Source organism: Carlito syrichta, unplaced genomic scaffold (genome assembly GCF_000164805.1).
Source record: "Carlito syrichta isolate Samal-C Ts95f unplaced genomic scaffold, Tarsius_syrichta-2.0.1 Scaffold63326, whole genome shotgun sequence".
Lineage (NCBI taxonomy): Eukaryota > Metazoa > Chordata > Mammalia > Primates > Tarsiidae > Carlito > Carlito syrichta.
Window position 1 is genome coordinate 28,638 of NW_007007422.1, and position 12,514 is coordinate 41,151.

A 12,514-nucleotide genomic window follows, 5' to 3' on the forward strand; every position below is an offset into this window, starting at 1 on the left:
CTTGCCTATCAATTAGAAAAGCTGTGCTCTTTATTACGCTAAAGCAGCAGTATTTTTTTTTTTTAAAGATGTGGGGTACAATTCAGGATTGGGCATACAAACTTTGATTATGCAGGTACCCTTGTTGATGAGGTATGCCCTTCCCTCCCCTAGCAGTTTCCCTCAACTGCCAATCCCATCCCCCTCCCCTGAGAGTTTCCCATTATTGCCAAATGCTTTCTTATAGTATTATAATTGTTCAGGGTCCGCTTATGAGTGAGAACATATGGTACTCTATTCTTTGTTTCTGTGATAGATCACTGAGTATGATCAACTCCAAATCCATCCAAGTTGCTGCGAAGTCCATATATTTGTCCTTCTTTATGGCAAGCAGCAGTATTCTAAATGCAGTGAGTAAATTTGGGATTGACTGGATAAAATATCAATACTATTAAAGGATTAATATTACACTGTGAGCCATAATGCCTTCACAATAAATATGCAACCATCTTTTGGTTACCATCAGCTGGTATTACAAGCTTTGCTATGGATTTAAGAATAACAATGCATTTAGAAACACACCAATGAGTGAATCAAGACTGTAAGTCCACCGGAAAAGCCAATGAGTGATCAGTCTTTCCTATACCCTCAATAAAGTGGCTCCAGAAGACAGACTGACACCAATCACTTCTATTTACTTTAGAAAGTAATATCCTATTTAGAGCCATTGATGTCACTAAATTATGACTTTGTTTAAATATCTGTATGCTAATTTATTTTTGCAAAAACAGATAGAAAAATCAGACAAATTAATAAGATGGATCAAAATTGGATTTAAAATGTAGGTCATGAGTCGGGCTCGGTGGCTCAGCCTGTAATCCCGCGCCTTTGGGAGGCTGAGGTGAGTGGATTACCTGAGCCTGTGGGTTCGAGACTCGCCTGGGCAGCGAGACCTCATCTCTACAATAAATAAATAAAAAAAAAAATCAGCCAGGCATGGTAGTATATGCCTGTAATTCTGGCTACTTGGAAGGCTGAGGCGGAAGGATCGCCAGAGCCCAGCAGGTCGAGGCTGCGGTGGCCAGGAGCAGCCACTGCACTCCAGTCTGGGCGACAGAGTGAGACTCCAACTCAAAACAATAATAATAATAATAATTAAAAAATGTAGGTCATGGCTCTGTCCTAATGTTAAAAATGTAACAAACATGCATAATTAGAATACCACCCTCTGCTCTCTTTTGGGGAGGCTGTATAGGATCTTTCTGCGATTTTAGCAAAGAAAAACAGTCCAAATATTATTTAAACTACTGACATGATTTACCTGTATCACTTTGGCACATGGCATTACTATTTCTTCTACTGTAGCTGGTTCTAGTTTTCTCAAGACTTTTTTCTGGTTAATTTTAATACTCACACACTGTATGAAAGAAAGTCATACAAATCTACTATTCTGAAAACAAAGCTTAAATATACTTCAAACCTTCAAATTAAGATGTTATCCTCAGCTGGGCTTGGTGGCTCAGCCTGTAATCCCAGCACTTTGGGAGGCTGAGATGAGTGGATTGCCTGAGCCGCAGGTTCAAGACCAGCCCGGGCAACTTGGTGAGACTTCGTTTCTACAATAAATCAAAAATTAGCCGGGCATGGTAGTGTGTGCCTATAGTTCCAGCTACTTGGAAGGCTGAGGCAGAAGGATTGCCGGAGCCCAGCAGGTCGATGCTGGGGTGGCCGTGAGTGTGCCACGGATGACAGGTGAGAATTCAATTAAAAAAAACATTATCCTCATATATTCATGTACCAAGTTGATATAGTCACATATATCCTTTCCAATTTCAGGCTAAACAGATATGCATTAAGAATTGTATTAATGGATCAAAGCAAAAGACAACTCAACTTAATATCAACAGAAACAGTGACTATTCATGTAGTATTTGATAGAGAAAACATAGATTTTTGACAAATCTTATTTTATTCAGATAGCAGTCTGATCACATATGGTCCAAAAACACTCAGATAACAAGTCAAATATCATCAGATGTTAAAGACTGGTCTTCAAACATTATAGCCAATGATGCCACGCTTGCCTATGATCTCTCCGACATAAAACCACATCCACACCTCAGTGGCCACCAAACCATTCAGCACAGCTTCCTGAAAAAAGAAGTACAAATTTTAAGGTACCTTTTGTTTCTTTTATATTTAATACTATTCCAGGATTAAGAGTCAGAGGATATAAGGATCCTATTCAAACTAGAAGCAGTTTTAGTCAAAATTGAGAACTACTGATGTTAACTTTGTTCAGCTGCTGAGAACCCTTCAACTTTCAATTTTGAAAGGTAAGTAGTCCAGAGCTTATAAATTCTTTCAAAGCATTCTTTAAAGACTTGAACTGACTTAACCCTTTCATTATTAGTTTATGAGACATTTTATGAGCCCTAAAACAACCCACATCCTGGAAATAGCTGACACAGTTAGATAGGGCATTCATATGAAAGGATGGCTCTAGGAAGGCTAAGTCTCTGAACAGATATTTCTTTTGGCCAAAATAAATCTGCTGAAAGAAGAAGGGCTCTGTCTTTCCCTGTAGACATCTTTTTAATTCATGTATTATTTGACTTAATCCTTTCCAAATATTCAGTATTGTTTCACAGATCAACATTTTATTGTTTCTAAGAGAAAAACATATGGTTCGAGAAAGCACTAGTTCATGCAAGCAAAAATTTTCCTTTTAGCACTTCTGGAAGTAAACTTTTCCCATCAAATTAGACCAGAAGTTGGCCAGGCTCGGTGGCTCAGCCTGTAATTCCGGCACTTTGGGAGGCTGAGGTGAGTGGACTGCCTGAGCCCGCGGGTTCGAGACCCACCCGGGCAATTTGGCGAGACCTCATCTCTACAATAAATCAAAAATTAGCCAGGTGTGGTAGTGTGCGCCTGTAGTTCTGGGTACTTGGAAGGCTAAGGCAGACGGATCACCAGAGCCCAGGAGGTCGAGGCTTCGGTGACTGGGAGTGTGCCACTGCACTCCAGTCTGGGTGATAGAGTAAGACTCCAACTCAAAAAAAAAAAAAAAAAATTAGACCAGAAGTTTATGGAAGTTTTCTGAAAAATAACCATACTTTCCAGGTTGTAGGTTCTAAAACCAGCAATTATTTAGTTATTTAAGCTTTTTGTGCTTGGATCACGAAACCCAAGTTCCAATTTTTATAATTTTTAGATTTTATCTCCATACAACCCAATAGTATTTTTAAATTTTAAAAAACTGGTATTTTTATCTACCATATAAATGTTAGCATCCTGACTGTGACATAGTTCAAGAGATGTCTTGGGCCAGGCATGGTGGTTCACACCTGTAATCCCAGCACTTTGGGAGACTGAGGTGGGAGGATTGCTTAAGTCCAGGAGTTTGAGTCCAGGTGAGGCAACATTGCGAGACCTCATCTCTACAAAATATCCAAAAATTAGCTGGGTGTGGTGGTACATGCCTGCAGTCCCAGCTACTTGGGAAGCTGAGTTGAAAAAAATCACCTGAGCCCAGGAGGTTGAGGCTGCAGTACGCTGTGATTGTGTCATTATACTCCAACCTGGGTGACAGAGTGAGACCCCAACTTAAAAAAAGATGATTTGGCTAAATTGGGAATAATTCCAGGACTACAGCTGAAAAAAAGTATAGAATCAGCAAAGTCATCACATTTTAGTATACTATCCAAAATAGAAAAGGAAAAAGGTTTCCCAGTAAAAATGCTCACTCTTTTTTTGCTATAGTTTAAGACTCCTAGGAAACTAAGACATAAAACAGGCAATTATTTCTACCCAGATGACAAAATTAGAAAAGAAAGTATCTTCCCTCAGCAGTCAAGGGATTATCTCTCATTATGTTGATTCAGCCTCACTGGAAAATACATATAGCAATGAAAACAATCAGAAAAATCCCAAGGGAAGACATTTTCTGTTATGCACATACGTTTTCATTTAGCCCATGGTTACCTTAACTGTGAGCTGTTTGAAGCTACCAGTTTGAGCACTATTGATTATTTTTTTCAGGCTCTGAATAGCTCTAGGGATCTCAGCAGGGGTTGGAGGAACCAGTTCAACCTTGGCATAGGACCAAAATGTGGCCAATCGAGGCTTCGAATAAGTCACAGCAGCTGGAAAACAAAACAAAACAAAAAACCAGGATGAACTCACTGGAGACTGAAAGAAGCAGATGTGTGGGCTGGACACAAATATTTATTCATGCATCACATTCATTCACTGCTTGTACCAAATGTGCAGCCGGTGTGAAAAGTCAAAGCTGCTCCCTGGTAACAAGAGGCTTTTAAAGATGTAGAACACCTGTGCCACAGGGAGTTCAATCAGGCAGGAAGCTATAAGTACATTCAATTATGCCAGTACTTCACTAGTAGCCAGCTAGTACTAGTACTGTTACTTCATTTATGAATGGCAAATCCAGTTAACTGTAAAGTTACTAGAAGCTGGATTTAAAAACAAGAAAGAAGAGGCAATTTATTCTTTTTTTTGGTAGAGAGACTAGCAAATTTGGAGCAAGAGGTACAGGAAGGAAGGAAAGGAGCTATGTAGAATGGTATTCTTAAGAATAAGATTAAAACTTATCACAATACTGGTCACAAATCCAGAAGGAATCATAACAATCAGTACCCATTTTGGGCATCCTCATCAACATGTGCTGGACTGAATCTTTCTCTCACAAAAGCACAGCTGCTCCTCTCTCAGAAACACCACAAATAATAAAAAGTAAAACCTACATATATTGCTAAGAACAGCCAAAACTAGAATATTACTAAGCTGAAATTCGGTATTTACTATGTCAAGAAAAGAGATCCTTAACAACTAGGTCAGTTGAAGACTACGGTAGTGATTTCAGAGAAATGTAATAAAACAGCATGAACATTCATAAAGTTGTCTATTGTTCAAAGACAGACTATCCAAGGCTCTTAGTACTTTTCCTATTATTCACTGCCTATATTTGAACATTTCTGAATTACTATCTTGTTCATCTTCTGTGTTGGGGCCATGGGTATATCTTTAAGCAGAAACAAAACTCTAAGAGAGACAGATCTAAACAGAACTGCCAATGCCTATAAGGGACAATCAAAAAGTACAAAGTCTTGTGTAACAGTCAACCAATTGTCTTTAAAATTTTCTTTGACACACAGATATTTCATCCTTCTAAAAAAAGGAAGTGAATCAGGTCAGGCATGGTGGTTCATGCTTGTAATCCCAGTGCTATGGGAGGCCAAGGCAGGATGATTGCTTGAGCCCAGGAGTTTGAGACCAGCCTAGACAACATAGTAAGGACCTTGTCTCTACAAAAAATAAAAAAATTAGCTGGGCAAGGTGGTATGTGCCTACAGTCCCAGCTATTCTGGAGGCTGAGGACTGCTTGAGCCCAGGAGCTTGAGGCTGCAGAAAGCTGTGTTCGTGCCACTACACTCCAGCCTGGGCAACAGCGACACCCTGACTCAAAAATAAAATAAAATAAAATAATCAGTACACTGTACATAAACACAGCTAATAGCTGCTAAACTTGCTTTTCAGGGAATACAGGTTAAAAGTTTGAAACTACTTTACATGTATACAAGAGATGAATAAAACCTAAGTAAATGAAGGTGGGTGGTAGAAGCCAGGTTTCTCACTGTAGAAGAGTAAGAAAAGCAACAAAAGCAACAAGAATAAACCGCATGGTACTGGATTAGAGTTGGAGACATCCATATGAACTCATGTTGAGCTTAATATATACACAAATAGATACAGAAACAACTGTTATTCATGGGTTAGTATGTACACACACATCTATATAGATGTATATATCTATATCCCTGCCCATTGAGAGGACCTCTATGTAGTGATATTCTAGTAGCAAGGAACATAAGCAGCACAAAGATCTTAGTTTCTTTTCTTTTCTTTTTTTTTAAGTTGGAGTTTTACTCCATCGCCCAGACTGGAGTGCAGTGGCACGCTCCCAACCACCACAGCCTCGACCTGCTGGGCTCCGGCGATTCTTCTGCCTCAGCCTTCCAAGGAGCTGGAACTACAGGCACGTGCTACCACGCCCAGCTAATTTTTGATTTATTGTAGAGATAAGGTATCGCCAAGTTGCCCAGGTGGGTCTCAAACCCGCGGGCTCAGTCAATCCACTGGCCTCAGGCTCCCAAAGTGCTGGTATTACAGGCTGAGCCACCGAGTCCAGCCCAGATCTTAGTTTCTAAACTCCATTGTCCAGTAAAAGGAACTAGGGCTTAGAGAAATGGTTGACTCTAAGGCTGGGACAGGAAAAACATGAGATGAGTCTGAAGCATCTTTTAGTACCACAAAGTAAGAGAGCATGTTAAAGGGACAGAGGTGCCAACCTGAAAGACCTAATTCACTTATGTAGATACAGGAGATGAAATCCCCCACTGCAACTCCACCCCTAAAGGTTAGACTTAGTTACTTGCTTCTAAGGAACAGAGTACGGAAAGAAAAAAACAGTAATTTTACAGTGGAAGAACCTATACCTATCAAACAATACCTTAACCAAATGATGAAAGTTTGTTTCAGCTGGGCTCAGAGGCTCAGCCTGTAATCCTAGCACTCTGGGAGGCTGATTGAGGTGAGTGGACTGCCTGAGCCTGCGGGTTCGAGACCAGGCCAGGCAACTTGGTGAGGGCTCGTCCCTACAATAACTAAAAAATTAGCCGACTGTGGTAGCACGCGCCTGTAGTTCCAGTTACTTGGAAGGCTGAGGCAGAAGGCTCACCGGAGCCCAGCAGGTCAATACTGGGGTGGCTGTGAGCGTGCCCTGCACTCCAGCCTGGGCCATGGAGTGAGACGCCAATTCAAAAAAATAAAATTTATATCATCAGTGATATCATATGGATATTATGTATCTCCTGACATGTGATTAGAGCACCTAACCTCTGTGGTATTTTCCCAAAAGTTCCAGGCCAGGTGTGGTGGCCCATGCCTATAATCCCAGCACTTTGGGAGGCTGAGGCAGGAGTACTGTATGAGTCCAGAAATTTGAGACCAGCCTAGGCAACATAGTGAGACCTTGTCTTTACAAAATAACAAAAAATTAGCTGGGTGTGGTGGCATGCACCTGTTGACCTAGCTGCTCGGAAGCTGTGGTGGGAGGATTGCTTGAGTCTAGGAGGTCAAGGCTGTGGTGAGCCGTGATCATGCTACTGCACTCCAGTGTGGGTGACAAAGTGAGACCCTGACTAAACAAACAAACAAAAAATCCACTGTTAGTCCGTTTTGTTTTGCTGTAAATGCATATCTGAGGTTGGGTAATTTATAAAGAAAAGAGTTTTATTTTGGCTCATATTACTGCAGACTGTGCAAGACCATACATAGTACTGGCATCTATTTCTGTGAGGACATCAGGAAGCTTACAACCATGAAGGAAGGTGAAGGGGGAGCATGACAAGAGAGAGAACAAGAAAAGGAGTGGACAGTGCTATGCTCTTTTAAACAACCAACTCTCAGGCTTGGTGGCTCAGCCTGTAATCCTGCACCCTGGGAGGCTGAGGTGAGTGGATTGCCTGAGTCCGCGGGTTCGAGACCCACCTGGGCAAGTTGGCGAGACGCCATCTCCACAATAAATTTAAAAAAATTATCTGGGTGTGGTAGCGCGTGCCTGTAGTTCCAGCTACTTGGAAGGCTGAGGCAGAAGGATTGCCGGAGCCCAGCAGGTTGAGGCTGCGGTGGCCGGGACCGGCCACTGCACTCCAGTCTGGGCGACAGAGTGAGACTCCAACTCAAAAATAAATAAATAAATAAAATAAACAACCAGCTCTCGAGTAAACTAACAGAGAACTCACTCATTACCGCAAGGATGGCACCAAGCCATTCAAGAGATCCTCTCCCATGACCCAAACACCTCCCACTGAGGCCCTCCCTCTAACATCAGGGGATATATTTCAAAAGATTTGAAGGGTACAAATACTCAGACTATATCACAGATTAATCATGTGAAAAACTCCAGACAGGCTGGGCGCAGTTGCTCATGCCTATAATTCCAGCTCTTTGGGAGGCCAAGGTGAGAGGACTGCCTGAGCCCACAGGTTCAAGACCAGCCTGGGCAACTTGGCGAGGCCTCATCTCTACAGTAAATCAAGAAAAATTAGCTAACTATGGTGACACATGCCTGTAGTTTCAGTTACTTGGAAGGCTGAGGCAGAAGGATCACCAGAGCCCAGCAGGTCGAGGTTGCAGTGGTCATGAGTGTGCCACTGCCCTCAGCTTGGGTAACTGAGATTCCGACTCAAAAAACAAAAAAACAAAACAAAAAAACTCCAGACAAATCCAGACTGAAGAAACCCTTCAGGAGACCTAGACAGATACCTAGATAGACACTGTCAAGGTCATAGAAAGATAAGGAAAGACTAGGAGAAACTGCCACAGACCCGAGGAGACTGGGGACACAGGAACGAAATGCAATGTGGTACTGTGGATTGGATCTTGGTACTGAAAGAGATTAATAGGAAAACTGGTGAAATCCAAATAAAGTCTAGAGTTTAGTTAAGGGGAAAAAAAAATCAGACTCTAATCTTCCTGGGCATGTCTATAATAAAATCACTTACTTTCATAAGCCTTTGTCCCTTGAATTAACAAATATAGTCAGTGATTTTTTTTTTTTTTGAGTTGGAGTCTCACTCTGTCGCCCAGACTGGAGTGCAGTGGCCGCTCCAGCCACCGCAGCCTCGACCTGCTGGGCGATCCTTCCGCCTCAGCCTTCCAAGTAGCTGGAATTAAGGCATGCACTACCACGCCCGGCTGATTTTTTGATTTATTGTAGAGATGAGGTCTCGCTGCCCAGGCGGGTCTCGAACCCGCGGGCTCAGGCAATCCACTCACCTCAGCCTCCCAAAGGCGCGGGATTACAGGTTGAGCCACCGAGCCCGGCTAGTCAGTGATTTTTATTGAATATTTAACATTCACATTTAATACAATGACCTATGTTATAAAGCAAACTGTATGTCCACTTTTATTATTATTATTATTTTTGAGTTGGTGTCTCACTCTGTCGCCCAGACTGGAGTGCAGTGGCCGCTCCCGGCCACTGCGGCCTCGACCTGCTAGGGTCCAGCGATCCTTCCATCTCAGCTTTCCAAGTAGCTGGAACTACAGGCGCACGCTACCATGCCTGGCTAATTTTTTGAGTTTTATTGTAGAGATGAGGTCTCGCCAAGTTGCCCAGGCGGATCTCGAACCCGCGGGCTCAGGTAATCCACTTACCTCGGCCTCCCAAAGCGCAGGATTACAGGTTAAGCCACCAAGCCTGGCCTGTATGTTCACTTTTAACATTCTGGTCCCTGTTGAGTCCTCCTTTCTAAGTACTTTTGGATGAATAACAAGTTATTTTTCAATTATTCACAATAATAGGAAAGGATTTATTATTTCATAACAAAAAAATTACTTTCATGTTAGTTTTCTTTTTGGATGACATCACTAAAACTAGTTTGCAATTCCCTAGCATGCACCACCTAAAAAATGTAAGACCATAACAGGAAAAAAAAGATCTACTTGAAGTTAAAAACTGTGCCTCAAATATTTCACAAACTCCAAACACTGAAGCCTCCAATTCTTCTTTTCTCTTTTTATTTGTATACAATTGTGGAGTTTTGTATCACCTTGACAATCTCAGTAAAAGCTGCAAGCTTAAGAAATTCACTGGGGCCGGGCTCGGTAGCTCAGCCTGTAATCCCAGCACTTTGGGAGGCCAAGGTGAGTGGACTGCCTGAGCCCGCAGGTTCGAGACCTGCCTGGGCAATTTGGCGAGACCTCATCTCTACAATAAATCAAAAATTAGCCGGGTGTGGTAGTGTGCGCCTGTAATTCCAGCTACTTGGAAGGCTGACGCGGGAGGACCACAGGAGCCCAGCAGGCCGAGGTTGCGGTGGCTGGGAGCCTGCCACTGCACTCCAGTCTGGGCGACAGAGTGAGACTCCATCTCAAAAAAAGAAATTCTTTGGGAAGAGGTGTAAAGTGTTTCACTAGTAGACTTCAGGGTTCCCTAGAAGAGAAGCAAGTATTCATCTGGCACTATCAGGCCTTCGACAACTCATTGTTTGGCTGGTGATGGAGGGAAGGAATGAGAGAAAGAATCAAACACAGCAATATAAGCTCGGTAACATTACATGTATTTTTTAAAATCCTGCTTTCTATTCACATTTCATAATCAAATCTGAGTGGAAGTTATTTAGAAGTCTAACCTTCAATCACTTACTAGAATATAGCACATTAGGAAGAAACTTACATTAATTTAACTTATCTCACTTCAGGAATAAAATGAATATCTAGCTACTCAGAAGACAACTGAAATATTTACTGGGAGAGCAGTACTCAGGACCACTACTCAGGGCTATTCTGAAACACAGTGGTCTGCCAGTGAGGTCCTTCAAACTGAAAAAATTACATGAATGTTAAGCTAAAATAACAAAGATCACTGTTCGTATGAATCTCTTTCTATCTATGCTTATCGGGGCGGGGATACTCATCCATAAAGTCCAACTCAACCTAAAATTTCCGTTGGATAAAAGTATCTCAGAATCTGTCCAGGACAAAGCAAAGTCAACGTTCCAAGACTCACCCATCCTTAAACATTTCTGTTGACTTCCAAATACTAAGCCGAGGACCAGACCACCTGATGAGGCCGAATTTATGTGCTTTCCCACGTTTTTGCCCTTCTTTTACTTAGCTCTCCTAACAGAGCCAACCCTCCATGTATCCCTGTGCTTAGAGATCTAAGGGGGTGTCATGGCGGCAGCGGCCGGGCAACCCCAGCCTTCCTTCACACCCCCTCCCTTCACTGCCGTGGTTATGATTCAAGAACTTCTAGGTTGTGCAGTACCCAAACTGCCGGCCAGATCAGCAGAAGGCTAGAAGTGAGTCGCAAACCCGCCTCCCGCTTTCTCCACCTTCAGGCCATCCCGCCCCGGCTCCCGCAGGCTCCCCTGGTCGCCGCAGCCCGTTTCTTCCTCTCAGGCCATCGCAGGCCTCCCTGTCGTCCGAGCACCCGCCTCGGCAACCCCACACGGCGCTCACCGTTCACCAGCCCCGGGGCTTTCTCCGCAAGGTTACGGACAAATTGGGCCATGGTTCCAGGATGGAATGTCCGTTGTCCCGAAAGGCCGGCCGAATGTCACCCCCTGGAAGGACCCGCTGCAGGACCCCGTCCCACTTCCAAGGTCAGGCTGCCTCTTTCTGCGCCGGACCAAGGTACTTAGGTGTCCTACGATTTTTACGGAATTCAACTGGTAAATTTATTTTTTTCAGCCACAGAGAGAGAGTGAGTATGAAAAGATAAGATGAGAGACCATATGAAAAACAATAGGATTCCGTAAAGAATCAGGCATTTCTTGGGGCAGCTATTCGCCGAGGTCCGGAAAACCGGCAACGAGCAGAAACGCGCATGCGTCCTTTAGCTCCGGTGCTTTCCTTGGCGCCATCGTACACTTTTTCGCGTAGGAAGCTTTCGCAGAGATTCTGAGAACGTGAGAGGTCTGTACTGGAGAAAGCTCGGTTGGGATACTACTAGACTAACGCGATCGTTTTACAGAGATAGAGCGGGTCCAGGGTCAAACATGTAAAATTGGCGGCCGAGTAGGCACCACACAACCTGTCACTGGACTCAGCCCGTTGCTTTTTTTTTTTAGCTGATCTTTTGTAATCCCAGTCTCTCTCGAATTCTGTATCCAATTCCCTTAATTCCCCAAACAGCCACAAGGAGCTATGCAGATGTGAGGAACAAAATCATTATTGAGCGTCCCCAGTATGTCAGGCATTTTGGAATGTAAAAGAAGCCTGTGTGGTGGGTATTGTCCCTATTGAGTCTGGGCTTGATACACGGTCATTTATTCCGGAAGCGGCAGGGTTGGGATCTGAAGTCGCCCTGTAAACACAGAGTTGGGGGTATCGGATCAGATTAGGCATGGTGCTGATCTGGAAGACTTCCTCAAGGAGATCCTTGAGTTGCTCTATAAGAGAACAGCTGAATACTTCAGAGGGTTGAAACTTTGCAGTTTCATATGACTGGGAGAAAAGATGTATGTAGGGAGGTGGCATTTGATGAGCGGAACAGAACTGTAAGCAATGAGGCCAGGGGAGGCCGATTTATGAAATGGTTAGAAAAATGTAAAGAAAAATTATAAGTGGGCCAGGCGCGGTGGCTTACACCTGTAACCTCAGCACTTTGGGAGGCTGAGTCAAGAGGATTGCTTGAACCCAGGAGTCCGAGACCAGCCTGGGCAACATAGCGAAACTTCGCCTCTACAAAAAATAAAAACAGTTGGCTGGGCAGGGTGGCGTTCGCGAATAGTCCCAGAGGCTGAGGCGAGAGAATCGTCTGAGCCCAGTAGGGTGAGGCTGCAGTGATCCGTGACTGTGCCACTACTGCACTCTAGCCTGGGCGATAGCATGAGACCCCGACTCAAAAAAGAGAGAGAAAAAAAGAATTAAAATTAGAATATCAAGGAGCCAAGAACGTTTCCATGAAGGAGCGATTCAGTTGCCCCAGATACCACAGAGAAGT

General features: G+C 43.4%; 1 protein-coding gene across 1 annotated transcript; it reads right to left on the reverse strand.

Annotated features, from left to right (window-relative positions):
• Positions 1–1,927: 1,927 nt before the first annotated feature.
• Positions 1,928–11,352, reverse strand: ATP5L (ATP synthase, H+ transporting, mitochondrial Fo complex subunit G). Its single transcript, XM_008050842.2, has 3 exons — positions 11,029–11,352; positions 3,964–4,124; positions 1,928–2,130 (listed from the first exon to the last, which is right to left on the reverse strand). The coding sequence occupies exons 1-3, from the start codon at positions 11,078–11,080 to the stop codon at positions 2,032–2,034; spliced, it is 312 nt and encodes a 103-aa protein (XP_008049033.1). The 5' UTR covers positions 11,081–11,352; the 3' UTR covers positions 1,928–2,031.
• Positions 11,353–12,514: the final 1,162 nt, after the last annotated feature.

Excerpts from the sequence above, each read along its gene's own strand:
- ATP5L (XM_008050842.2), bottom strand. The coding sequence starts at position 11,080 with ATGGCCCAATTTGTCCGTAACCTTGCGGAGAAAGCCCCGGGGCTGGTG. Across the intron at positions 4,125-11,028 it reads AGCCCCGGGGCTGGTGAACG|CTGCTGTGACTTATTCGAAG; the intron begins GTGAGCGCCGTG and ends TTTGTTTTCCAG. Across the intron at positions 2,131-3,963 it reads TCAAACAGCTCACAGTTAAG|GAAGCTGTGCTGAATGGTTT; the intron begins GTAACCATGGGC and ends TTCTTTTTTCAG.